General features: G+C 38.1%; 1 protein-coding gene across 4 annotated transcripts in view; it reads right to left on the bottom strand.

Moving 5' to 3' along the window:
- LOC127617079 (ephrin-B1-like) overlaps positions 1–24,679 on the bottom strand; it is a 177,396-nt gene extending 152,717 nt beyond the window's left edge. For all 4 annotated transcript variants that reach the window (XM_052088959.1, XM_052088960.1, XM_052088963.1 and 1 more), the window contains exon 1: positions 24,362–24,679. In XM_052088959.1, coding sequence (XP_051944919.1) covers positions 24,362–24,477 — 116 coding nt within the window. In that variant the 5' untranslated portion in view covers positions 24,478–24,679. The remainder of the gene's footprint in view (positions 1–24,361) is intronic.
- Positions 24,680–26,486: the final 1,807 nt, after the last annotated feature.

Here is a 26,486-nt window from a genome sequence, read left to right as displayed (position 1 = left end):
TTCACCAGTGAAAAGCAGGTGTTCCTGCTTCAGTATAGATAGGAGTATAGAATAGATCCTTCTATTCAGGATCTGAAGATGGATGATATATTCTGTGATCAAATATTTATGGCAGCAATAGCATGAACATTTGAAATAATAAAAGCGAAAACAAATGTTTAGATCGTCTGAAGACTCCACGCACCAACATTCATCCCTGCTAACAGAATAATCAAATCGAGTCAAGATCGAATCTGAATCTCACAAAACCGGTGAAAAATGTTCATGATAACAACACCCAATGAAAAAATAAATACATACATACATACATACATACATACATACAGTTTTACAACAAACAATGATATTTTATTAAATATTGGGCTGTTGATTTAACATGTACCTTTAGTGTGATTAAATAAATATAAAAAGAACACATTAAATATTGTACACAATGCCTTCTGACCCACATGTAAATTCTGTAATAAAAGTATGTGTTTCCCTCACATCAGAGCAATTCAATCTTGAAGTACATGTCAGCAGGGGGCAGTCAGCACACCACAAACAGCACAGCCACAGCATGATTTTAAAAGGAATGGAACATACTGTTTTATAACAAGTGTCAAACTCGCTTCATTTCAAGTGGCCCACAGGCTCATTTCTGAAACATAGGATGGCAGGGGATCGCAATGTTTCACTGAACTATCAGTTAATGCTTTCCTTGTGAATATAAATGAGCCTTCCCCTGTCATCTGTATGTTTGAGTGCATTTTGCTCACTTCAAAAGTGGAATGAAACAGCGCTACATGCGTCATTTATCAACATGGCTCAATCATGGATTGAGCAGCACGTGCAGAGCAAGTGAGGTAATTCGCAGACTGGTCTGAACCGCACAGACTATTTAAATGTGCTTGTGAACCAGTGAATTGTGCGGCGGGGATTGCGAAACCCATTTTTAATCCGATACAGAATTGTCTATTGCAAAACTCTTATGTCTCGGTGATGAAACTAGTTTAAAACAAACAGCCCCCACATTCTAAAGACCACTGACAAAGAAAAATAATTAGAATGCTTTTCAATTCACAGATCACAACGCTTAGAAAAATGTACCATGGATTTACTGAAGTAACACAAAGGGTGCGTTCACACTTGTAGTTCGGTTCTCTTGGCACGGACAAAAAATGAAAATGATACATTCCAAGTCCTAGTTCGTTTAGCGTTCACACTGGCATTTTGAACACCAAACCTAACAATACAAAACCAAAGGCATCAGGGAAAATTCACGATCTGATTGGACAGCTTTTATGACGTATATTTTTTGACGGAAATTACCGAACATCCAAAACGATGCTGGCGAAATGCGCTCGTTGGATGTATATATGGTGGTATTTTTACCAGCTGAGAACAACCGAAGAGTTAATAATATGTGTAAAGGAGTCAAAACAGTGCCAGGAATTCCTCCGTTGCACACACAAATGAAGATATGCTGCTAGGACGGCTGAAGGCGGTTCCGACGCCTGTACCAAACTGTAATGGGCAACATAGCTCCTATGATGAGAAGAACCAGCTATGCTTGAGGTCAGTATTAGGCAAATTACTTCCTGTTTTTGGTCCGTTTAGACGTCTTTGGTCCATGTTGCGATCAATCGAACCACACCAGAGTTCGTTTGGAAGACCCATTTTTCAGGTGGTCTCTGTTCGCTTGTTTAACATGCACCAAGGTTCGGGTGACAGCGTTCACACTTGTTCAAATGAACCGGACTAACAGAGCAATCACACCAGAGTTCATTTTAATCTAACCAAACCTGCCAAGTGTGAACACAACCTAACTGTACTGTATGGTATGTGTGGCATTAAACTTTCTTTTTTTCATTACACAAATGCTTATAAATAGTTCTTTATATAGAAACAATATTTACTTACCATGGAAGTGGTTTTATCATTACCATGAACTATTACAAATAGAGATCAACCGATATTGATTTTTTAAAACTGATACGATAACGATTGTTTGTATGTTTACATATCTGTTAACCGATATGCAAAAACGATTTTTTTAAATAATTATTTATTTCATCTTTAGTTTACAGTTCAACAGAGAAATGTGCAAAAATTTTACTATTTTAAACTAGACTAACAGTTTAAAGGTTTAGTTGTTTTTTAATAGGCTCAAGGCAAATAGTCCACTGGAATAAGTATACATTCTCAGGAAATTGAAAAACAACAAATACAATGCTGCGATTACAGAGTCCATCCCGAATGGCATCACAATTATTAATAATGTTTCATCTTCCGAAACACCTGCTGACAGAGATTATATTTGTTTTGTTTTCCAGTGAGCAGTTATGGCTGGGCGATATGGCCAAAATGGTTATCATGATAATCTTTTTCATATTGTTCGATATCAATATTTATCATGATATGCATTTACACATTGCACTTTCTTTTTTTTTTTTTTTTCCCAAAGTCGACGGAAGAAAAGAATAAAAAATACATTCTAAACAGTCAAAATTGTCTCTACAAAACTGCACAGGGGGTATAGAGACGGCCAAAGCAGAGGGGTCAGCGGGATCTTTTACCATATATCAATTGAAAATTAATGTTAAATGATCATCTGATTGTTCTGAAGCATAGTGACAGCAATGAAATATTTTTTATATTTCTTTAGATTCAGATACCCAAGTATGGGGCATAGAAGCCCTTGTGACTGTGGAATGATGTTGAATGTGGGTTCAGGGGGGTCCCAAGAGAAAATTTAGAAAACATTTAAAAAAAAAAAAATGTAAAAAACATTTGTATATTTTCATTAAAGTGAGAGACTAGTCTACCAATTAGTAATTTTAGTCTTTCCTTATCCATTCCAGACATCTAATTAATTCTCACAAAATAAGAACAGAAATCGATTTGTTTATTGGATTTGTTTATTATCAAAGGCTTGTAACATGCTGATTAATAAAGATACATTTAGAAGGGAAAAACTTTATGGTCTAAAAGGTGCTTTGAAACCACGTAAACTCATGCGGCGCTTCATGTCTACACACATGCAGGGAAAAGCGGCGACGCGTGCGGAGAGGGACAGGGCAGAAATTATGCATGTTTGGTGCTAGAGAACAATATTCAAGATTACAGCGCAGAAAGATCAGAGCTGTTGTCCACATCACTGTTGTTCTGTCGCGCTCTTCACTAGAGACGATGAGAGGACGCAACCATTGTCATGAAGTCTTGCGGTGCAGATGGAATCAATCCGGTGTCCAACATAACCTAATTGTTAGCAAGGCAGCTAGCATTAGCAAGTTCTTCCAGTCTGACCCTACGTTACCACTGGTGCATTGTGAGCGAAGCAGAGAGCGTTTTCAATTAATTCCTATGAAACCGAGCATCATGCTCGCAAAGTGGATCGTAGGATTGGCAGCGGTGTGGAGCAAGCTCTCTCCTAGCGCTGTGAGCGCCAGTGGAAACGCAGCCTGAGAAAGCCATAATGGTTGTGTGTTAGCGACATGCAGTAAATATCTAAAATTCCTCAAAAGCTAATCGTGGATTTTCTTTATCGTGATATATATCGATATCGTTTTATCGCCCAGCCCTATGAGCAGTACTGTAAAACGGTACAGTTGCAGCTTATCTTACAGCAAATGAAATGCAAATCTCATCAATGATCTCATTGTCACCCAACACAAAGCTATTTTAGACACGTTTATTGTGACAAGAGTATTTTGTCCCATGAATGTCTTTTACTCAAACGGTGTCGCAGAGATAATTAGTGTGAGATGATTCATAGCGAAATAAAGTTTAAAAGTAAAAGTTAATATAATTTAGGAAATTTGAAATGAGGGGATGCGCTGGCATAAGGTGGCCATTCTGACATATTGCCAGTCTATTGGAACATGAGCATCTATCTACCTGAACGGCAACTTTACAAGAGTAATTAAACACAGTGAACAGAACATATTATCAAAGCATCATATTTCCAACATGCTCTCATCTAATGTTTTTCGAGTTGATTCATGTGAAGTAATGTTACGTCTTTGGGACTTTACAGTCTTCACATGAGTTGGTCTCCATTTCTTAGCGCTTAAACTACACATCAAGCATTTATGCAGTACATCTCACTAGAGCATGAATGGCTTACGTTTAATAAAATGTATTAATTCAAGCAATACATTGCAAAAGCATGTTACATTACCTGTGGACAACCTCTCACATGCACTTCGCAATGGCTGTCTTGTGTGCAATTTCTGAAACTCCACCAGTTATTTTTGGATCGGATATTACAAAAAAGATATTCGATTATCAGTCAATGTCTAATTACAAATATCATTGTTAAATATGGATAGTATGGAAGAACTATGGGGCATTTTCATAATTATGGACCAAGCTATCAGTTTTCCATCTATATAAAATCTGTACTCATGTAATTCTCTCTGATTGTAGGAAAATGTAAGCTGTTTTGTTTGCCTTCAGAAATTCCAAGACATAACTGTAGTTTAATTAGTATGAGCCTGATGAAAGGAAGCTGTAAAGAAGACCTAACTTAGTCATACTGCTAGAATATTTCAATTAAGCCAAATAAAATGTAGGTGATCATTTTTTCCTTTTCCCATTTTTGTTAATATCATAATTTTCATCTGCATCCCAACCTCAAAATCAATGATGTACAGTCAAATGTGCATTTCAATGCACATAGCATGAAATATTATTGGTATTTGCATGGGTGCTACCAAATCAGGTGCTGGTGCCACATTTTCAAAGGGCCCTTTGAGGGCACAAACAAACCCTGATGTGGCCCAGGCTGAAACTGGTTTGTTGTCTCTCCCTCATGTCTCATAGAAGCAGCCAGCATGCAAGATTGGCATTTCCATAGGAACATTGATTGTTCCCAGGGGCACGCTGATCATGCCACTGCTTAGCGTGCCGAGCAACACCTGTTCTCCTCTAATTCACTCCCTTCTTACGCCCTTAATTTTCTAGGTATCTTTTAGCTAGATTGTTGTTTGGTGTGAATTAATTAGCCTCACTCTCTCTGCCTAGTTGGTCCTGTCTTGTGTATCTCTTGGTTGCCCGCATGTCGGGTGTGTGGTTGCCTTCCATTTCGCTGCGTGTCAGCTGGGACACGCTGCTGAAACAAATCCTAGGGGAAACACTAGAATTTTTATTTAATTTAATGATTACTTATTGTTCTTTTTGAATTACCTTTTTAGAGTCCTGTCTCAGCAAATAATGATATATACAATTAGTTGTCACAACAAAGATTCCAATCAGAGAAAAATGCCACTGAAGTTAATGACGAGAGTGTTGAATAATTCACACGGTACTGTAGCAGCAAACCCACAATCCAGTACAAACACGACATAAATCATCCTAAAAGCTTCAATGGCCTTTTAACATCCAGAATAATCACTCAAGAATGAATTATTGATGCCACCAAACTAAAAAGCTCATCTTATGCACAAATTCTTGCTTCAGCATTTCACATTTACGACGTCAACCGATCCGGCTGCGAGAGGAAAATAATATCTCATTCAGGTGGTCTGCAAAATAAATATTCATCTTCTGTAGCCTTTCATGAGCTAATATCATGTATTCAATTTCATGGAGACACACAGCTTTAATACCTAAACACATCATAAATGTAAACACCGGAGGTAATGAAAAACACATGGGGCCAGAGGAGACGGCTTCCTAACCATGGGCAGAAAAATGTAGCTCAGATCAGTTTGCTAAAATAAGATAAAATAAGAGTGGAGAGAAACTAGAGCATGCCAAAACATTTCTGTCTCTCGCTGTGATCCCAGCCAAAGCATGACACTGACATCTTCATCTCATCTGACTCAATCTTACATATTGGCAGAGTTCTGTCTGATGAATTTAATCACATTAAACTTGGAAGCCTGTCGTGACTGCTGTGCACTTCAAATTCCAATCACATTTTATAGTCCAAATTATGGAATTTTAAGCGATTATATAAAAGCCATGAACAGCACATGTTGCATGGCTGGGTCCAAGGGGTCATTTTCCTCATACCCCTCTCCTGGACCAATGAAGAGTAATTGAAGTAAAATTTTAGAGCTGTTGGAAAAAAATCGTTTCAGCAATGCATCGTTATTTATAGACAAACGATTCTGAATCGTTTAAAAAAAAAGAATCAGAATCGATTCTGAGTTCAGTTTAAATCACGGCAGAGCAGTGGTGCACGCCAAAGACAGATGTGGAAACAAAGACGTGAGTTAAGTGCATACACTAAAGTCAAGTGCACAAACACGACTGTTTGCAGACCAGCTGTATCAAACACATGACCATCTGTGCCCGAATGAATCTACGATCCCGAACTTCTTTCACAAACCTACGCACATAGCAACAGGAGAGTTTATTAGTGATAAGCCAACAAACAACATGAAAGATGAGCTCGCACCCATAACTGCACAGATTTGCACACAATGTGGGAAAACACAGAAGAAAATAATGAGGAGACAGTGGTTCGGAGATGCTGGTGATGTTTTCATTTAATGATTTTTTCCTCCCCCAACCCCCTGATGCCTTTCTCTACTCTTGCGCTCTCTCCATTTCATTGGCTTTTGTCATTGCCGGTCACTCGTTTGTCAGGACAGTGCGCACACCTGTTGATAAAGGTTTTATCTTCTACTCGCAGAGCAAACAGATTGAGCAGTGCAAACGGGATGCTTGTTACATTTCTGAAGCAACAACTGCGCTATTTAAAGCGCTTTACTAACACCTGTGCAGGTGAGGAGAAGCTGACAGATACACTCTCATAGAAGCAGATATATACTTCCATTTGTGCTTCAAAATGAAAATGAATAGCATGCCATAGATTCATTTGAAATAATAATGAAATACTACTAAATGATTTACAATGCTTAAAAATAAAAATAATAATAAACTCAGTTGAAGTAATAGTATTCGGTTTGTTTTGATGGAGAACCAATATTGTTTTGTGCTTTTAAGAGATTTTTTATAAGGTTCTAAAGAAAGAAAGTGAAAAACTGAGATCTTCTTTTAAATTATAGAAGCATTTATTTAATCTTGTGGATGTTCCATGTTTTGTTCACTGCTCATACTGAATGTAAAAGGCCAGTTTATGTTCTGATTTTTAAAACAGCTGTTAAATAAAAAGATGAAAGAGAAAAAATAGAGAGTTAAAAATAAATTTTGAAGAAACTGAAAAAAGAAAGATATCGAAGGACAAGATGCATCGTGATGCATCGAGAATAGTTTTATAATTGAATACTTACCCTTTGAATCATAATCGAATCGTGAGGCCACTGAAGATTCACACCTCTATAAAATATAGTATAATAAAATAATATAAATATATAGTAGAATATATTACAGGCCATAGTGATGTCTGATGTCTGATTCATGAGCAAATCCAGTCAATGAATAGGTCACAATGGACTTAAAATGATTTTCAAAAATCTGTATCCAATAATCACAAATGGCTGGAAAGGTCATGGAACGGTCATGGAATTAATTATACATTTTTCTTATCCAAGAATTTTATATACAGTGCCAATTTGGATATACTTGACTGAATTATGTTTTTCATGATCATTAAAGAACGTTTGATCTAAAAGCTCATGTTTAAATGCCTGAAACTGGTTTTGTAGACATAAATACATTTCTATAACACAAAAATGCTAATTTATTAGTGAAGGAAAATCAGCCAAAATTGTCCAACATACATGGGAACTCCTTCAATACTGTTTAAAAATCCTCTTCTGTGACTGTTCCAGGAGTTTGTGTCCGATTTAAACAGTGGTGCTTCCTGGCTATCGTTTGCAACTCTGGGATTTCTATGGGATTAAAGTGTGGTAAAACATGTGTGAATCAGTTTTTGGCTCCTATCGTGAGGGAATAAAGTGTCACAGGCTGGAGTCTTATCGATTCGGAGAGTCGAATGGACAGCTTCACACAGACTCTTTTATGAACGTGTGGCACCGGAGGGAGCACACGTCACGCTGCGTGTCTGCATAGAAATGAGTGAACGGGGCCTTCAGGGGGCTCTGTTGTGATGCTTGAGAAACACGGACACAGTGTGGTGGAGAAATCAGGGATCAGATCGGAATTCACCAGCTTTCCCATTTGACGTAGATCTAACTAACCATAAATTCTTTCAAATAGATTCATGGAAAAATGTGTGTTTTTGTCTCTCTGTCCTCTGGAAATATATTACGTGCTGCCATTTCCATGTATGGATAATGCTTTGTTTTTCTTGAATCTTTATCTACTTGGATCCACGTGGATTAAGACTGTTTTATAATTAACATTGGGGATTGTACGTGAAGAGTCCATCTGGTGTGGTGACACACTTACTGGAGCGTGGTCAGCAGGGACAGGATGCTCCATTTGATTAGATCCCCTCTCGGAAGGCTTTTCTAATGGGTTTTGAAATGCCTGTCACATCCATCCGTTACATGGTCCCTTCCTCTCAGAGCCATGATCTCATGATGTTTATCCCTCTTCCTCTATTCAACAGCACAGCCCAAACATTCCCTTTTCCACTGGTGTCACACTTGGAAGTGATCTGTTCTCTGCACTCACACCGACTTCATTCTCTATAAAGGTAATCCTTTGCATGTTGAGTTTTGAAAGCCATTTCCAGCAAGTGTCCCACACTTTGACCTCTGAGCAACCCACCCCCTGTCGGCCAGATCTCAACCACTGACATTTTAGTGCAGTTGGAGGATATTTCAGATGGTCCCTTACACACCGCATCATAAGCGAATTCATAACGAACTTCAAACATAAAACTACTCCGCTTACAATAAACAGTCTCCAATTGAAAAAGTCTCTTTAATACAAGCAAAAAAAGAAAAGGAGAATGTACTGTACGACACTTATTATCCAAAGTGTTAAGATAATCAAATCACAAAATAAAATGTGCCCCATGTTCATACACTGACAGTTGACTCCATTTTAATTCCCCTAAAAACAAGAGAGAACACTGAGTGTTTGAACTTGAGGTCTTTATCACGCTTTAGCGAGGTTCACACAAGCAGAAGACATGTAATTCAATTATATTTGTTTATTATCTAGTCTTTGTAATGACGTAAAAGAGGTGACGTTAAATTCAGAGCTAAAAGGGAATTGTTGTTCAAAGGCCACACAAAATATGATTTTAAAGATCTTTTCACTCAGAAAGCAAAGATGATGATGCTGTCATCATTTCTGAATTCAATAGATAAAGAGGCGAACATAACAACTTTTAGAGATTCTCAAGGTGGGACACTTGGAATTCATGTTTAAGTAAAGGTAGGAATTAGGGCTGTCAAAATGGCTGAAAAACTAAATTCTAATTTCTTAAATAATAGTAATATTCAAATTCTAAAGACATTACTTTATGTTAGAGGGAAAACAGTACTGTATTGTCTCCTATATAATCCAAATCAAGCATTTTTTATTGAAATGAAATGACTGTATAAAGTGTTATTTTAAACAATCTTTCATGGATCAAATATAATTTCCTAAATGTGCACGCAAGGATTTTGGGGTAAAAAAAGTGCATATTACTAATGGTCTTCCACTTCACGCTTCAACAGACAGCGTAATGTATTGTTAACACAAAATGGCAAACTTGTTATTCTGAAACTATCCACTCACTCACATCTACATATTGTTTGTCAAAAACATGTTTTTGTTGACAATTTTCCAGCTGATAAAAGCACACACTCAGCTCTTGACCAATGTGCCAGTAATACCCTAGAGTGTTTTAATAAGGGCCCCTCATCATGATGTTCTCGAAAAAAACTCTTCGGGATGAGAAGACTGCATGTGTGTTCTCAAGTTAGATGTTGTGGAGTGATATAGCAGCGTTTTCTTACACAACTTAAAAATTATACGTTGGTTTTGTCAACAATCTCGCCTTCAATACTCCAGAAACCAAAGGAAAACCGCCACACAGCACTTTTAAGATGTTTTGGTGTAAGTAAGATCCTCTCCGACTCAGAGTCCTCACTCTCTTTTTCAGCCAATTTTCAAATTATCAACGCAGCCGTGCCGCATCTAATGGGTTGAACTGAATAGGCTAACAAAAACAAACTGCTTCAGCTACGTCATCATTATGTCTTGCGCGCCTCCTGCCAAACCTAAAATTTGAATGCACGTTTTTTGCATTCCAATGTGCATTTTTTTATTACATTCGACAAATATTTGAAATTCACATTTTTATTTGACGCCCGAGTAGGAATACATAAAAAAATATGTGTAAAGGACTATAGGTCATAGCAGTTGCATAGCATCATTTCTGGTTAGTCTGATATGTTGGTATGCTTTGGTGAACTGAATTGACTGCTGTGAATGATTGGATTAGTTATATGGTGCATTTTGAATTTTGACTCCCTGCAAAAGGCTATGGACTGATCTAGGCCCGGTTTCCCAATAACGACTGATCTTGGTGGTTGTTAAGAACATTTACATGAGCAACCTTACGATCGTTCATTATATTTACATGCGTAACTAAGGAAACTGCACTTACATTTATGCATTTGGCAGACGCTTTTATCCAAAGCGACTTATAGTGCACTTATTACAGGGACAATCCCCCGGAGCAACCTGGAGTTAAGTGCCTTGCTCAAGGACACAATGGTGGTGGCTGTGGGAATCAAACGGACAACCTTCTGCTTAACAGTTTAGTGCTTTAGCCCAATACACCACCATCACTTAACATGAACATGCGTTACAGAGAGTTACTGTCCATGCGCGAGGTTCTGAAATGTGAGCATATAGTGCTGCTCATCATTGTAACTTCATTATATTTGTGCGTAACTTTATAAACATTTGTAATTTACCTCACTGGAAAAGTTTATACACGTTTAACATAATTACATACATAGCTACACATTGTTTTGCAATAATTTTGTGTGGAACGATCTTTATTTTACACAATCACTGCTTTGTTCATCAGGTGTGCATACACAGGGTGTTAATCATCCACAAAACGTCAGTTGTGGATGAAAAACAACAAAAACAGTAACATCTAATTCTAATCACACATAACACGAATGAGATTAAGCCTTTTGACTCCACTTTAATATGGGCTCACTCGCGTTACGACATCAGATAAGAAACCTAATCACGTTTTTTTATTTAGAAATATTTTGATATTTAAAACGTTCTTTTTCATGTCAGTCATGTCATTCAAAAGTTTTAAAGCCTTCAAAAGGAAATCATATCCCTATTTTATTATTTGCTAAATATATTTCAAGTTAAATGTGTAAAAATTAATTAAGGTGTATGAAGCACTAGGAGTGTGCGATATATATCATCTACGATAATGTCGCAATTGTTGTTTTAATGATATGCAAAATCACATTATCGAGTATTTTACTCATTATCAAAAACCAATCAAAAAGCCGTATTAAGTGTACATTAATTTACTGCGTGCTGTAGCAGAGTAGTACATACTACTGCACATGCGCATTCAGGTTGTGATGTTGCACATTAGATTGCGGTGTGTATGACAGAAGTTAAAAATGAGCAAAGAAACAGCGAGAGGAGAAGATCAAACACCAACAACCTCATAACCCACCTCATAGATAAAATTGCTAGACATGGGTCGTCATTAATAACATGGATGTGGTTTGGTTTTGAAAGGTCAGATGCTAGTCAAAAGACAGCAATCTGCAAACTGTGCCCAAAATCGGTTACAGTCAAAAGCAGCTCGACGACCAACCTGTTTCACCACCTTCGAACTACCAACCACACTGAATATGAGGAATATGAAAAGCTTTGCGAGTCAACTGAACACAACATGCCTGCAGCAAGGGGTAAAAGCAAAAAAACACAACAAACTTTGGCCGAATCATTTAGCAAAAAAGTTCCTTACGACAAAAAAAGCGACAGATGGCAAGATATAACAAATGCTGTCACCAATTACATTGCAAAAGACATGGTGCCAATTCAAGCAGTTGAGAGGTGGTTTTAAACTATGCAAAATTTTACAGAAGGGTATAATTTGTTTACAAATGCAATAATAGTTTTGTTTTCTTGTGCTGTGTTTGAAAGAAGTTTGCATTTGGTGACTTATTACTAGTGTTGTCACGGTACCAAAATTTCAGTAGTCGGTACCAATACCAGTGAAATTTTGGTACCATTTTCGGTACCAAAGCAAAACACAAAAACAAAAATATGCCATTGAGCAACACTTTAATTTAAATATATTATTTTTTAATTATAACAAAACTGAACAATGTATGCTTAAAGTATTTTTTAAACACTTATATAAGATTTGCTTCAACTTTTGAAACTTTTAATTTGGTTTTACCAATTACTAAAAAACAAAACCTAAATAAACAAGCATACAATAGAATTAATAAAAAACTATTTCCAAATTAATGTGCAAAGTGCTCTCAAATTAATAAAGCTGCATTTCGCCATTTTTCTTCATGATAAGAAATGCATATTGACATATATTTAGATATATCATATTATGATTAAAGTCGCGAGCAATCGCGTTCTAATCTAGCTGCATTAAGCGTGCGAGGGATGAGTTCCCCGAGGCAGAGCCTCTCTCAGCCGGTGCAGTTTCAATCTCTCCCCCTTAGATTGGAACATTCGCGCAACTTACAGAAGAGGCACCGACCACACAGAGAAATGCCAGTTTCTGAGTTTATAGTTATTAACATGATCTGCTTCTGTATTATTTGAACTTTACTAAAGCAATAACGCATTACATTTGACTGCATTTAAGATTTAATGCCGGGATGTTTCCTCCACAACGGTACATGCTTCTGAATGTACTTTATTTATTTTTTTTATCATTCCCTAACACTTTGGGATGCACATAATATAAACTGTGAAAGTTTAAACTCACTTGCTTTATTTGCGTGAATAAATCCGGGTGTCTGTCTTTCATGTGCTTTATTAAGTTTGATGTGTTCCCTCCTATCGTCAGAAAATAAAAAGCGGGTAGACCCGGTGCTCGGTACCTTCAGAAATTCTGGTATCGTAAATAATTTTGTATGAGTACCGGGGTACCGGTATTTTTGAGAACACTACTTATTACAATATCATATTTTTGCTTCTTGCTTGTATGCTGAACAGTTCACCTTGCATCAGAGCAGTGTTTTGTATTGTTCTTACCTGAATGCAAAATTATATTTGTTTTGAATGATGCAAAATATCGTCTGTTTATCGTTATCGGCAAAATCCCAGAAAACAGAGATAATTTTTTGTCAATATCGCACACCCCTATGAAGCACACATGCAGAAAAAAAGCACAACTTGACAATTAATCGTGAATAGGCCTGGGACGATTCATCGACATCATCGATTACAGAAATACGTCGATTTGCATAACATGTGTCGGCGCGTCGCAATGGAATAATTAAAATGGCAGCGCCCGGTTTATCATGGATTCCACCGAAGAACAAGCTGCAGCTAAAAAAAAAACGTGCCCAAAACTACGTTTCCATCCAAGGATTTTTTGCAAAAAAAAAAAGTTTTAGCGCATCAAAATAAAGCTGATAGAAATGCATATTATCGCAAAACTTTCACAAGTTTCGCTTCAAATGTTGCAAAAAACTGGTTTGGAAACACTTTTTCTCGAGAAAATTGGCATTAACGCAATAATGTAGTGTCACTTGACAGAGTTTAACACAATCGTTAGCCTGTGTCAATCATGACGTTATTATGGATTGATCTTAACGGCATATAGATCTGATCGCAAACACAACACTTACAGGTGTGCCAACACAAATATCTCGTATCACACATCGACGAGTGCATGGAGAACAAATGAATGGCCACTCTTTGCCATTAACTTAATCATGGTAGACATCCGTTTATTTATTAAAGTTTATTTTTCACACTGTTAAAAATAATGGACGTTAGTCACGGAATTAGCCCACAATGCAAAAACATACAATTTCTGTGCACAAACATGTTTTAAATTAAAAATAATTATACAATAATAGGAGAAATATTTTAAATCTAACCCTCTTTACCTTGGATCACATTTGCTGAGCTTCTTCAGGAAATGTAAATTGCATTATGATGCTAAAATAAATTTTAGATGATAATCAAATTCAGTTGGTCATTAAAAGTTGCTGGACAAATGTGCGAGACATAATGCAGTGGTGATGGCAATGCTTTAGATTAGATGATTGTTCAAAATATTGAATATCAGGAATGTATCATATGTAAACCCTGATATTACATATTTGTCTTTAAAAGCTGTGCACACAGCATATACACATTGTAACGGATTGACCTAATTAATTGGGGTGCCAAGCAGGCGATTAAACCTACTACACTGAGTCAGTCAAACATACAAAGGATTCACACAATATGTGGATGAAGTATTAACACACAAACAGCAAGGCTCAATTCACACAAACAAACTGTTATTCATTTTTGAGCAAAATGTCATTCAAATATGCACAGCTCAATTTATAAGAAAAATATCCCAGAATTTACATACTCAATTCAGGGGATCATTTAGCTCAACTAAACCGTTTAACAAAAACAAGTCACATGATACAGACCGATGCATTTGTTGTTATGTAAATCAAACGGTGCAATACATAAGGTCTTCATGTGTAATCTGTGTTTGGTGAGGTAGTTTACAGCAGTGAAACACACTTAACATGCCATAAACACTCCAGCAAAATGCAGTTGAAGTCAGAAATGTACATACATTTATGTTGAAGTCATTAAAACAAATTTTTTAACCATTCCAAAGATTTCATCTTAACAAACTATTGCAAGTCCTTTAGGACATCTACTTTTTGCATGGACGAGCGATTTTTCTAATTGTTTACAGACTGATTGATTGATTCACTTTTAATTGACTATATCACAATTCCAGAGGGTCAGAAATTGACATACACTAACTTAACTGTGCCTTTAAGAAGCTTGGAAAATTTCAGAAAATGATGTCAATCCTTTAGACAATTAGCCAGTTATCTTCTGATAGGTAGTGTCCTAAAATGGAGGTTTACCTCTGGATGCATTTTAAGGCCTACCTTCAAAGATGGCACCGAGTATGGCTGCTGCACTGTGAGCTCCGACCCAACGTTGCAATTTTTTGTTTGTTTTATCTACAATTCTTGTCTTTTTCATCTTAGAGGCCGTCTTCCTTATTGTCTATGATAGACAAATACCTTTGGACATTGGTTCTTCAATAGCACACTGAAAACCAGACTTTACATTCCTCAATCCACCGACTTGCTATTTTTGGGCAGCCCTTTGTCTGGGGAAAAGTAGCCAGAAAATGGGAGAGAGAGCTGACATTCTCGCCAGACTAAGATGTTGCACAAATTGACCCCCGCTACCCAGCATTCTACTGGCAAATTTTCAGTCTCTGGACAACAAGCTCTGCGAGCTGAGAGTGCGGATCTCTTTTCATCGAGACACGAGGGACTGCTGCCTTACAGAAATTTGGATGTCTGCGGAGACTCAGCTATCGAACCCAAGGGGTTCTCAGTGCACCAAGTGGACAGAGTGAAAGACCTACAGGTAAAAGCAGAGGAGGTGGTGTATGTTTTAAGTTCAACAAATACTGGTGTGATCAGAGGAACGTACATTCTATCAAGTCTTTCTGGTCTGCTGATCTTGAATTCCTGGCTACTAACGGTATTCACAGCGGTCTTTATCATAGCTGAGTACATCCCCTCACAAGCAGACACAGACCGGGCACTCAAGGAACTGTATGAGAGTGTAAGCAAGCAGGAAACCATGCACCCTGAGGGTTCATTGTGACCGGGGACTTTAACAAAGGCAACTCAATAGCACCGAAATACTTACAACCAGGGTTTCCCGCAGCACTTTGAAACTAAGGCGGCCGCCTAAGCAACACATGCCTGCCGCCTTAACTACGTCGTCAAAAAAATATATATGAGCGATATTCGCCGTGTTACTCTGTCCTGTTTTCTCCCTTTCCATCTTTAAATATGTGATAAGCCTTCGTGTTCGCTTCAGTCTTGTTATCAGCGCATTCTTCCGCAGCGGTGCCGAGCATGTGTGTGTGTGTGTGTGTGTGTGTGTGTGTGTGTGTGTGTTCATCTGAGCCTCACTGGTCTGTCACTGCTCGTCAATGTCAGAATATTTGAGATGACCAATCAAATGAAAGTAGGCGGGCTTTATGTTCACAGCGCGAATTTAGCAGAGCGACTCGACAGTAAAGGAGCGACTCGACACGCTTCAATTTACGGTCGGCCAAGTGCGAGATAAGATGTAAGTTGCTAAACTAAACATTTGCTATTTGACAGTTTTTTTAGGTCATCTACAGATGATGTAGTGTCGACCAAAACAATACAGATCTACCTTAACCAGAAACCGTGGATTAATAGTGACGTTCATGCAGCACTTAATGCGGACCTCCGCTTTTATTTCCAGGAACGTAGAGGAGCATAAACAAGCCAGTTATGCCCTCCGCAAATCTATCAGTGCAGCCAAACGCCAGTACAGGGACAAGATTAAAGGACAGATCAACACCGACTCTAGAAGCATATGCCAGGAAATGAATATCATCACTGACTTCAAAGGGAATAAAAACTCTGCCATGAACACCCCTGCCTCACTCCCGGAAGAGATTCATTCTTTTTATGCTCGTTTCAAGGGAAACAACTCAGCCCTTGTGGAGAGAGCTCTCGTGGCTGAAGCTATAGAGGTTAGTTCATCTTCTGACGGGTGAATATCCGTAAGGCCGCAGGTCCAGGCGGCATTCCGTGCCGTGTCATCAGAGCATGCACGAACCAACTGGCTGGTTTTTTATGGACATTTTCAACCTTTCCCTCTCCTTGTTTGTGGTCCCCACATGCTTTAAAACCATTTGTCCACCATTGTGCCTGTACCAAATCTACTAAAAAAAAACTTGTTTAAATGACTGGTGTCCTGTTGCTCTGACCTCCATCATCAGCAAATGCTTTGAGAGGCTAACCAGAGATTACATCTGCCCTGTGCTGCCTGCCTCACTGGACTCACTGCAGTTTGTTTACCGCAACAACTGCTCCACTGATGATGCCACTGCATCTACAATACACACTGCTCTTTCCCACCTAAAAAAGGAACACATCTCAGCTCAGCATTCAACACCATAGTGCCCTCCAAGCTTGATGAGAAACTCTGGGCTTAAACAGCTCACTGTGCTGCTGGATCCAGGACTTCCTGTCAAGCAGACCTCTCCCTCAATGCCAGTAAGACCAAGGAGCTTGTGGTGGACTTCAGGAGAGTCCACCTTCAAGAAAGAGAACACAGCCCCACCACCATCAATGGATCACCGGTGGAGAGAATCAGCAGCTTCAAGTTCCTCAGTGTCCACATGGTCCATTCACACAGAGGCTGTTGTGAAGAAGGCTCACCAGCGCCTCTTCTTCCTGAGATGGCTGAGGAAGTTTGGAATGAACCACCACATCCTCACACGGTTCTATACCAGCACTTTAGAGAGCATCCTGACTGGCTGCATCACTGCCTGGTATGGCAACAGCACTGCCCTCAACCGCAAAGCCCTGCAAAGTATGGTGCAAACTGCCAGACACTCCATCGGAGGGGAGCTTCCCTTCCTCCAGGACAACTATTCCAGGCGGCGTGTAAAAAGCTTGGAGGATCAGAGACACAGTGTATTTTTATTGTAATACAGTCTTCTTATATTGTGTATTGTATATTATTAGGTGTATATTATATGTGGTCTAACACGATTTGTAAATCAGACGTTTATTGTAATTGTCATACAGCTATGTTGCTTGGAACTGCACCCAAGACTTTCACACACTGTTACACTTGTGTATATGGTTGAGTGACAATAAAGAATTTGATTGATTTGATTTGAAACTCAGTGCCTCTTTGCTTGGCATCATGGAAAAAATGTATAGAAATCAGCCAAGACCAAGAAAAAAATTGTGGACCTCCACAAGTCTGGTTCATCCTTAGGGGCAATTTCCAAATGCCTGAAGGTACCATGTTCATCTGTAAAAACAACAGTACACAAGTATAAACACCATGGGACCATGCAGCCATCATACTGCTCAGGAAGGAGACACATTCTGTCTCCTAGAGATGAATGAAGTTTGGAGTGAAAAGTGCAAACCAATCCCAGAACTACAGCAAAAGACCTTGTGAAGATGATGGAGGAAACAGGTAGATAAGTATCTATAACCATAGTAAAACGAGTCCTATCTCGACATAACCTGAAAAGTTGCTCAGCAAGGAAGAAACCACTGCTCCAAAACCGCCATAAAAAGCCAGAGTACAGTTTGCAAGTGCACATGGGAACAAAGATCTTACTTTTTGGAGAAATTTCCTCTGGTCTAATGAAAACATTTTTTAACCATCCCAACCAAGAAGCATGGGGGTGGTAGCATCATGTTGTGATGGTGTTTTGCGGCAGAAGGGACTGGTGCACTTCACAAAATATATGGCATCATGAGGAAGGAAAATTATGTGGATATATTGAAGCAACATCTCAAGACATCAGCCATGAAGTTAAAACTTGGTTGTAAATGGGTCTTCCAAATGAACAATGACCATGACCACAAGCATACCTCCAAAGTTGTGAGAGTGAGTGTGAGAGAGAGAGAGAGAGAGAGAGAGAGAGAGAGAGAGATATTCAAAACCTGATGAGATTTCACAATTCTCAAAATTAGCAGAATGTATCAATGAAATAAAAGATTGGATGGCCAGAAATTTCCTTCTACTCAATTCTGACAAAACAGAGGTTCTAATTATTGGACCAAAAAACTCTAAAAACAAGCCGCTAAAATATAATCTGACTCTAGATGGATGTACTGTTACATCATCTTCAACAGCGAAGAACTTAGGTGTTATATTTGATACCAATCTGTCCTTTGAAAATCAAATTACAAATGTTTGTAGAACAGCATTCTTCCACCTAAGAAATATTGCTAAATTAAGGCATATGCTCTCTGTTGCTGATGCCGAAAAACTAATTCATGCGTTCATGACCTCAAGACTAGATTATTGTAATGCATTACTGGGGGGATGTCCAGCAAGATCAATAAATAAACTTCAATTGGTTCAAAATGCAGCAGCCAGAGTGCTAACAAGAACCAAGAAATATGATCATATTAGCCCCATTTTATCATCGTTACATTGGCTACCTATTAAATTCCGTATTAATTTAAAAATTCTGTTAACTACGTACAAAGCTTTGAATGGTCTAGCTCCACAGTACTTAAGTGATCTTCTACCACGCTATATTCCAACACGTTCATTAAGATCGCAAAATTCTGGCCTGTTAATAGTTCCTAGAATATCAAAATCCACAAAAGGAGGTAGATCCTTTTCTTATTTTGCTCCTAAACTATGGAATAGTCTCCCAAACACTGTTTGAGATGCAGACACACTCTCTCAGTTTAAGTCTAGACTAAAGACTCATCTATTTAGCCAGGCATACACCTAATTTATCCTCCAACCCACAATTAGGCTGCTTTAGTTGGGTCTGCCGGAACCAGAAACAGTGATCATGATCTCTAACTCTGCAATAAATTTTATGGCATCCATGCTTACATCTTTATATTTGTTTCCCTGTCTCAACCTCGGGACTCCTATCCTGAGGTCACCAGAACCGGCTGGATCCAGCTCCATTCCTGGTTCGTGTTGGACTCCACTGCTACATGTTGCTGAATTATGATGACTAAATTCAGCCGGTGCCAGCCATATATCACTTCAGTCTATTATGATGGACTTCAGAGGATGAACTGATGCCAACTCCAACCTGCATCACCTCGGTCTATTGATGGACTACGATCTTGAAATGGAATGCATAGACTAACAATTGCCAACAAAAGCCTACATCAGCCAATTAACATCTATGTGAACTTCTGCAATTAATCTAGATGGACTTCAAAGACTGTGGTCATTAATCTTACAGTTCAAACACAATAGATGTTTAAACACTGACCCTTAACCCTTAGTTTAATCATTTTAAACCATGATTTTAACTATACACAAGTAATATTTACATTATTCATAATGTTAGCCAGAGGGGAACTGGCCCCCACAGGGAGTCTGGTTTCTCCCAAGGTTAGTTTTCTCCATTAATCTACATCTTATGGAGTTTTGTGTTCCTTGCCACAGTCGCCTACAGCTTGCTCACTGGGGTTATTAATACAATTATTATTTAATTATTTTTAAACACGATTAAGAATCGTATTTTATCTAAATTGCACAATGATGATTCATCGACTTTATAGACATAACAGTTTTATCGTCTATTAATGCTGATCTTCTGTAAAGCTGCTTTGAAACAATGTGTGTTGTGAAAGGCGCTACACAAATAAACTTGACTTGACTTGAGAGAGAGAGAGAGCCCAAGGATACTTTTCAATCAAAACTGAAATACATTTAGGATATTATAGATATTTTTTGTCATTCTTATCCAATGTACTTAACCAGTGTCTTTGTTTTATTTCGTTATTTTGTTGTGGTAGCATGTAGGCCTATTTTAAATAACTGAAATAACTTGGCAAAGTGATATGGAAACGTTATGCGGTCAAGACCTGGATGCATTCAAGAATTTACTTAAGAACACCTAAGAACATCTGTCAACTAATCAGAATCAAGCATTCAACAGACCCATGACATATACCCTCACCTAAAGGATTATTAGGAACACCTGTTCAATTTCTCATTAATGCAATTATCTAATCAACCAATCACATGGCAGTTGCTTCAATGCATTTAGGGGTGTGGTCCTGGTAAAGACAATCTCCTGAACTCCAACCTGAATGTCAGAATGGGAAAGAAAGGTGATTTAAGCATTTTTGAGCGTGGCATGGTTGTTGGTGCCAGACGGGCCGGTCTGAGTATTTCACAATCTGCTCAGTTACTGGGATTTTCACGCACAACCATTTCTAGGGTTTACAAAGAATGGTGTGAAAAGGGAAAACATCCAGTATGCGGCAGTCCTGTGGGCGAAAATGCCTTGTTGATGCTAGAGGTCAGAGGAGAATGGGCCGACTGATTCAAGCTGATAGAAGAGCAACTTTGCCTGAAATAACCACTGTTACAACCGAAGTATGCAGCAAAGCATTTGTGAAGCCACAACACGCACAACCTTGAGGCGGATGGGCTACAACAGCAGAAGACCCCACCGGGTACCACACATCTCCACTACAAATAGGAAAAAGAGGCTACAATTTGCAAGAGCTCACCAAAATTGGACAGTTGAAGACTGGAAAAATGTTGCCTGGTCTGATGAGTCTCGATTTCTGTTGAGACATTCAGATGGTTGAGTCAGAATTTGGCGTAAACAGAATGAGAACATGGATCCATCATGCCTTGTTACCACTGTGCAGGCTGGTGGTGGTGGTGTAATGGTGTGGGGGATGTTTTCTTGGCACACTTTAGGCCCCTTAGTGCCAATTGGGCATCGTTTAAATGCCACAGCCTACCTGAGCATTGTTTCTGACCATGTCCATCCCTTTATGGCCACCATGTACCCATCCTCTGATGGCTACTTCCAGCAGGATAATGCACCATGTCACAAAGATCGAATCATTTCAAATTGGTTTCTTGAACATGACAATGAGTTCACTGTACTAAAATGGCCCCCACAGTCACCAGATCTCAACCCAATAGAGCATCTTTGGGATGTGGTGGAACGGGAGCTTCGTGCCCTGGATGTGCATCCCACAAATCTCCATCAACAGCAAAATGCTAGCCTATCAATATGGGCCAACATTTCTAAAGAATGCTTTCAGCACCTTGTTGAATCAATGCCACGTAGAATTAAGGCAGTTCTGAAGGCGAAAGGGGGTCAAACACAGTATTAGTATGGTGTTCCTAATAATCCTTTAGGTGACTGTATATTAGGGATGCACCGAAAATACCTCCTCGCCCCGCCCCTCAGTGCTCAGATTTCACTCTGGATCGATCTAGCCCTTATCACAGCGCTTCCAAACAAAGGCCGATCATGTCAGTGGTGTGGAAATTCTTCAAAGTTTCTGATAAGGACATCAAATTTGCGATCTGCAGTGTTTATTCAGCAGAAATGTCAAGATATATATATATATATATATATATATATATATATATATATATATAGAGTACAGCAAGAGATTCTACAGGAAAGTGTCACAACTAGCGCAGCTACAACATAACTTGAGGTTTATCTAGCGGAACTATGCCAGAAGCGACAATCCCCTTGACTACGGTCGCATAAACAAAGACCGCTTTCCTTTGCTTGCGCGGATTGCACACAGGTATTTATCTGCCCAAGCACCAGCACAGAGAGTGAGAGACTGTTCAGTGCAGCATCTCATGTTCTTGATGAGCTTTCTGACAGGAGAGACTGTCAGAAAGTTTAGCAACTTTTGTTCTTGAAGAGAAACCTGTCACTTGTAGTTAAATAGAAAGCAGTCCAATTTGATGTGTATAGCAATTACATTACACTTGTTCTTCACTCGAGGATACATCTGTCATTTACAGTTGAGGTTGGATTTAGTTCAATTACTGCTGTTTTGCACTGTTGTTTTGCACAATAATTTTCACTTAAAGTGTACATACGTTTACATACACAGAATAGAGCACTGATCTATATATATATATATATATATATATATATATATATATATATATATATATATATATAATTATATATTATAGTTATATATAGATCAGTGGAATAGAGGCCCTCTGCCATTCTGTGTTCTGCCTTTTGTTTTAATTAAAATTACTGTTGCATATTTAAACTTTTTGAAAGATGTTAGCTAAGTTCATTACTTGAATGTTGTTTTTCATATAGTAGTTTTCTAAAACTTTACATTATTTGGATAATTGTTAACAAAATCTGTAAAATTAGATTTTTACAGAACTGAAAGAAGAAGAATATTAATATAGTTTTAATATATTTTTTGTCCAATTTTGGTGTTACTTTCAATAAAAGTGTGATTTATTTTATTGGTTTGTAGTTTTTCAATTCAGATTCATTAAATTCATGAAATTAATGAAAAAGTATAAAGTTAATACAATTATATACACCATTTTTTTATTTATTTATTTTTTTAAATAGGTACAAATTTCGGTTTCGGTTTTCAGCCCAGTGCATCCTGGATTTTCGGTTTCGGCCCAGAAGTTTCATTTCGGTGCATCCCTAATATATATATATATTAGCTGAATATAGCTGAATTTGAGAACCACTATTGAGGATGTCTGTTCAATAAGTATTCTTAAACTTGTAATTATTTATTTATTTTTTCAATTTTGAGCAATACCAAAAATAACTTTCTGATTAACTAACACCAACTATGACAATGATTAACTCATTGTTATAATTAACAATATTGAGGATCATCAAGCTCAATAATTAGACTCTGTTATGTGATAAAATCATAGTGATAATTAAATATTGATACTGGCACAGAGCATAAAAATAGTAAGTGTAATTTGTGTTGTGGTGCAAGTGCACTGATCTTCAAACCAGTCACATTCAACCCATTGAATGTAATATTCACTTTAAATGTAGCAGCATTGACAAAAACTGTGTATCTGATTTCTAATTTATGTTGACCTAAATTGGCCTGTCTTCCTATTCTACAATATTATAAAAGCATTTTAATGAGCTTGTAAAGGAACAATTGCAATTACTGTGAAACTGACACGTGAAAGAAGTTAAATGGATGTTAATTGATTTCTGCTGTATGTGTCCTGTCATATGTGTTTCAACTGCATTGGACTTCATGAAGACACTGACACATAGTGTGATGGGTAAAGCAGTTTTACAGTGAAACAACATGTGAAAGAACCTAAAACCATCAAACACACAATAATCTTAATTGCTTTTACTATAATATCTGTTCTGGTTTGGTGTTTTACTCTGTGAATAGTTATAAAATGAAACAACCATGTATTTAAAAACCACGTCTGAATAAAGAGTTACAACAGGAAATAATGGAAAAGCCCAGTACAGTCATTCAGTTTCTCCATGCAAACACACTGATAATGAGGAGTTCACTGTGATCGTGATTTTGGAAACAGGACATCACCATCACACCATGAGAAAAAGCAATCATGAGCTGTGGTTACATTATTTTCATTTGTGATATTCAATTTCATCATTGTTTTGTGTGGTGAAAATGAATTACTCTTCAACCCATGAATAAACCAGTGCTTAACCTGGTCATTATCAATTACCCATTTAAACTCTACTGGAGTGACATGTTCAAATCATTTTACAATATTGCACACAAAAAAAAATCTGATACTAATTTTATGCCACCTTGATATAATCTGTCTGTCAACGTGACAATATTGTAAATATAGTAAAACAACCCCAAAAATGTATATCATAAACATAAATATTTGTATTATTATGGATAACTTTTGAATAAAGGTGATGTGGGTCAAATGTATGTTAAAGTCTTGAAACTTTGTGAAGCTGCTAAATGTGAGTCGCGGTTTTGGGACTCACTTGAGGTTTTGAGAGCTCCAGATGATGGTCTCCAGTGATATGGATGATGCGAATATAAACCTGTAGGTGAAGATATTAATCCATAGATAATATTTCAACCATCCGTGTCCAGCCATGACGAATAACACCGCACAAATATGATTACTGAAGGAATTAAATGAGTTGTGTGTTCTAGTATATAATCCAGTAATCCCGAGGCGTCACAGTCATATAATGTTTGTAAAGACTCATCGCTGGTGTGTAAAACTCAATTACTCTGTATATCGCATGTGTCCGTTCATCCATCAAACTCCAGTGAACTCATGTTCGTTTAGTCCAGACTGGACTGATTCGATAATGTTCATGATGGAGGACTGCTGCTGCTCAGGGAGGCTCGACAAACCCCTTTGCTTCCCTCCACCAATCACAACGCTTTGTGCGCGCGCACACAAACGCACACACATACACGCACGCACACACACAGCGCCAAGTTCGATTCCTTTAAGAGCCTCGTTTTGTCCGAATTCTTCCTTTCACTGGACAGGTTTCCAAAACGGTTCACATAATTTCTCTGGCTAACAAAGGCGGCGGCAGCCGATTTTGCCGGGGCTTCAGCCCCGAATGTATTTTGAAAAGTTGACTGACAAATATGAAACCGGACAAAAGCCTATGTAAACCTCCGAAATCATAAGTTGCCTTATTTCATTGTGCTTTGGCTTTGCACATACTGCATACAGCCTGTAAAAATAGACATAGGCATAATCTAGCCTATAGAATAAGTTCCTTTGCTGCCGGTAGCCTATGGGCGACTCCGTTTCTTCCTCTCTGTTGAATATGCAGCAGGTAGGGGAGGAGCTTGCACAGTCATTGACATCAACTAACGTTACTTAGTGGCAAGTTCGCAGGAAAGACAGCAAAAATGAAGCAAATGAGGCTTTGGGGATTTTTCCGAAAGAAGTCAGTGGGTAAGAATTCACATTTGTTTTTGTCCTTAAAGTCTAAAGATCATCATTTAGCTGGCTTTCACCCATAGTAGGCTAAACCTCAAGACGTGTGCCTCCATTTATAGACTGACACATCTTGGTAGCTTCTTGTTAGCGCTTTCGCCTCTCATGCCGCGGTTCGAGTCCCGTTCGGAGTGTACTTTTCTTGTTTATCAGGTGTTGTTTTCGCTAAGGATAACCAATAAGCATTAGCATAAAATGTATGTGTGACTTGTTTTGTGATATTAGTTTGTAGTAAATATACATCTTGATTTGATTAAATGGTTTTGTAGAGTGTAGCAAAGATGAGCAATAGACTGAGGAGCAGCAGCAGCTGTGCCAGAATCAGGCATGGAAACTGGTAACAATTAATCAGTCACTTTACTTTAGAGAAAGTTAAAAGTGAAACATTGTTTATCCCAATGAGATGATGAGAATTATATATATAGGAGTGGTGGTGGCGTAGTGGCTAAAGCACAGGGCTGTTAATCAAAAGGTTGCTGGTTCTAACCCCACGGCCACCACCATTGTGTCCTTGAGCAAGGCACTTAAATCCAGGTTGCTCCAGGGGGATTGTCCCTGTAATAAGTGCACTGTAAGTCGCTTTGGATAAAAGCGTCTGCCAAATGCATAAATGTAAATATACAGTACGATGCCATAGTGTGTCAATGAACTTAGACTAAAGTTATTCATGTATTGTTTTAACTTAGGATCTTATCCATCATTTTGACTATTTATGTTTATTTATATAAAACATTTTTTTACCTCACTTTACTCCCTCTAATATAACTCTTTTGCGATGACTTTATGGTAATGTACATGAAAATTCAAGAATCATGATAGATCTTAAGGCAATCCCACTGATCTGCTCTTCCCATTCTTCAATGGTATTGGTCCACAATTTGACATATGTAGCACTTGATGAATTAGTTGTTTGAAGCTGATTTGCAATAAGTTATGTGATGTATCTGTTCTTTTGCATCACAGATGATTCAGGGAGGATAGAGGATGAGTTAGTCGAGGATAGTACTAGAGTGGAAGATTTAGGAACTGTAGAAACAGGCCCAGCCAGAGCAAAACTCAAAGAATACCCTCTCACCAGCTTTGGACTACAGATTTGCTAGTGTGAAAATAAAATTGTCTGGGCTAAGCCCTGGATGTCC

This window comes from Xyrauchen texanus, chromosome 23 (genome assembly GCF_025860055.1).
Source record: "Xyrauchen texanus isolate HMW12.3.18 chromosome 23, RBS_HiC_50CHRs, whole genome shotgun sequence".
In the NCBI taxonomy this organism is placed as follows: domain Eukaryota; kingdom Metazoa; phylum Chordata; class Actinopteri; order Cypriniformes; family Catostomidae; genus Xyrauchen; species Xyrauchen texanus.
Note: the sequence above shows the minus strand (reverse complement) of the source record. Positions and strands in the feature narration are given on the sequence as shown.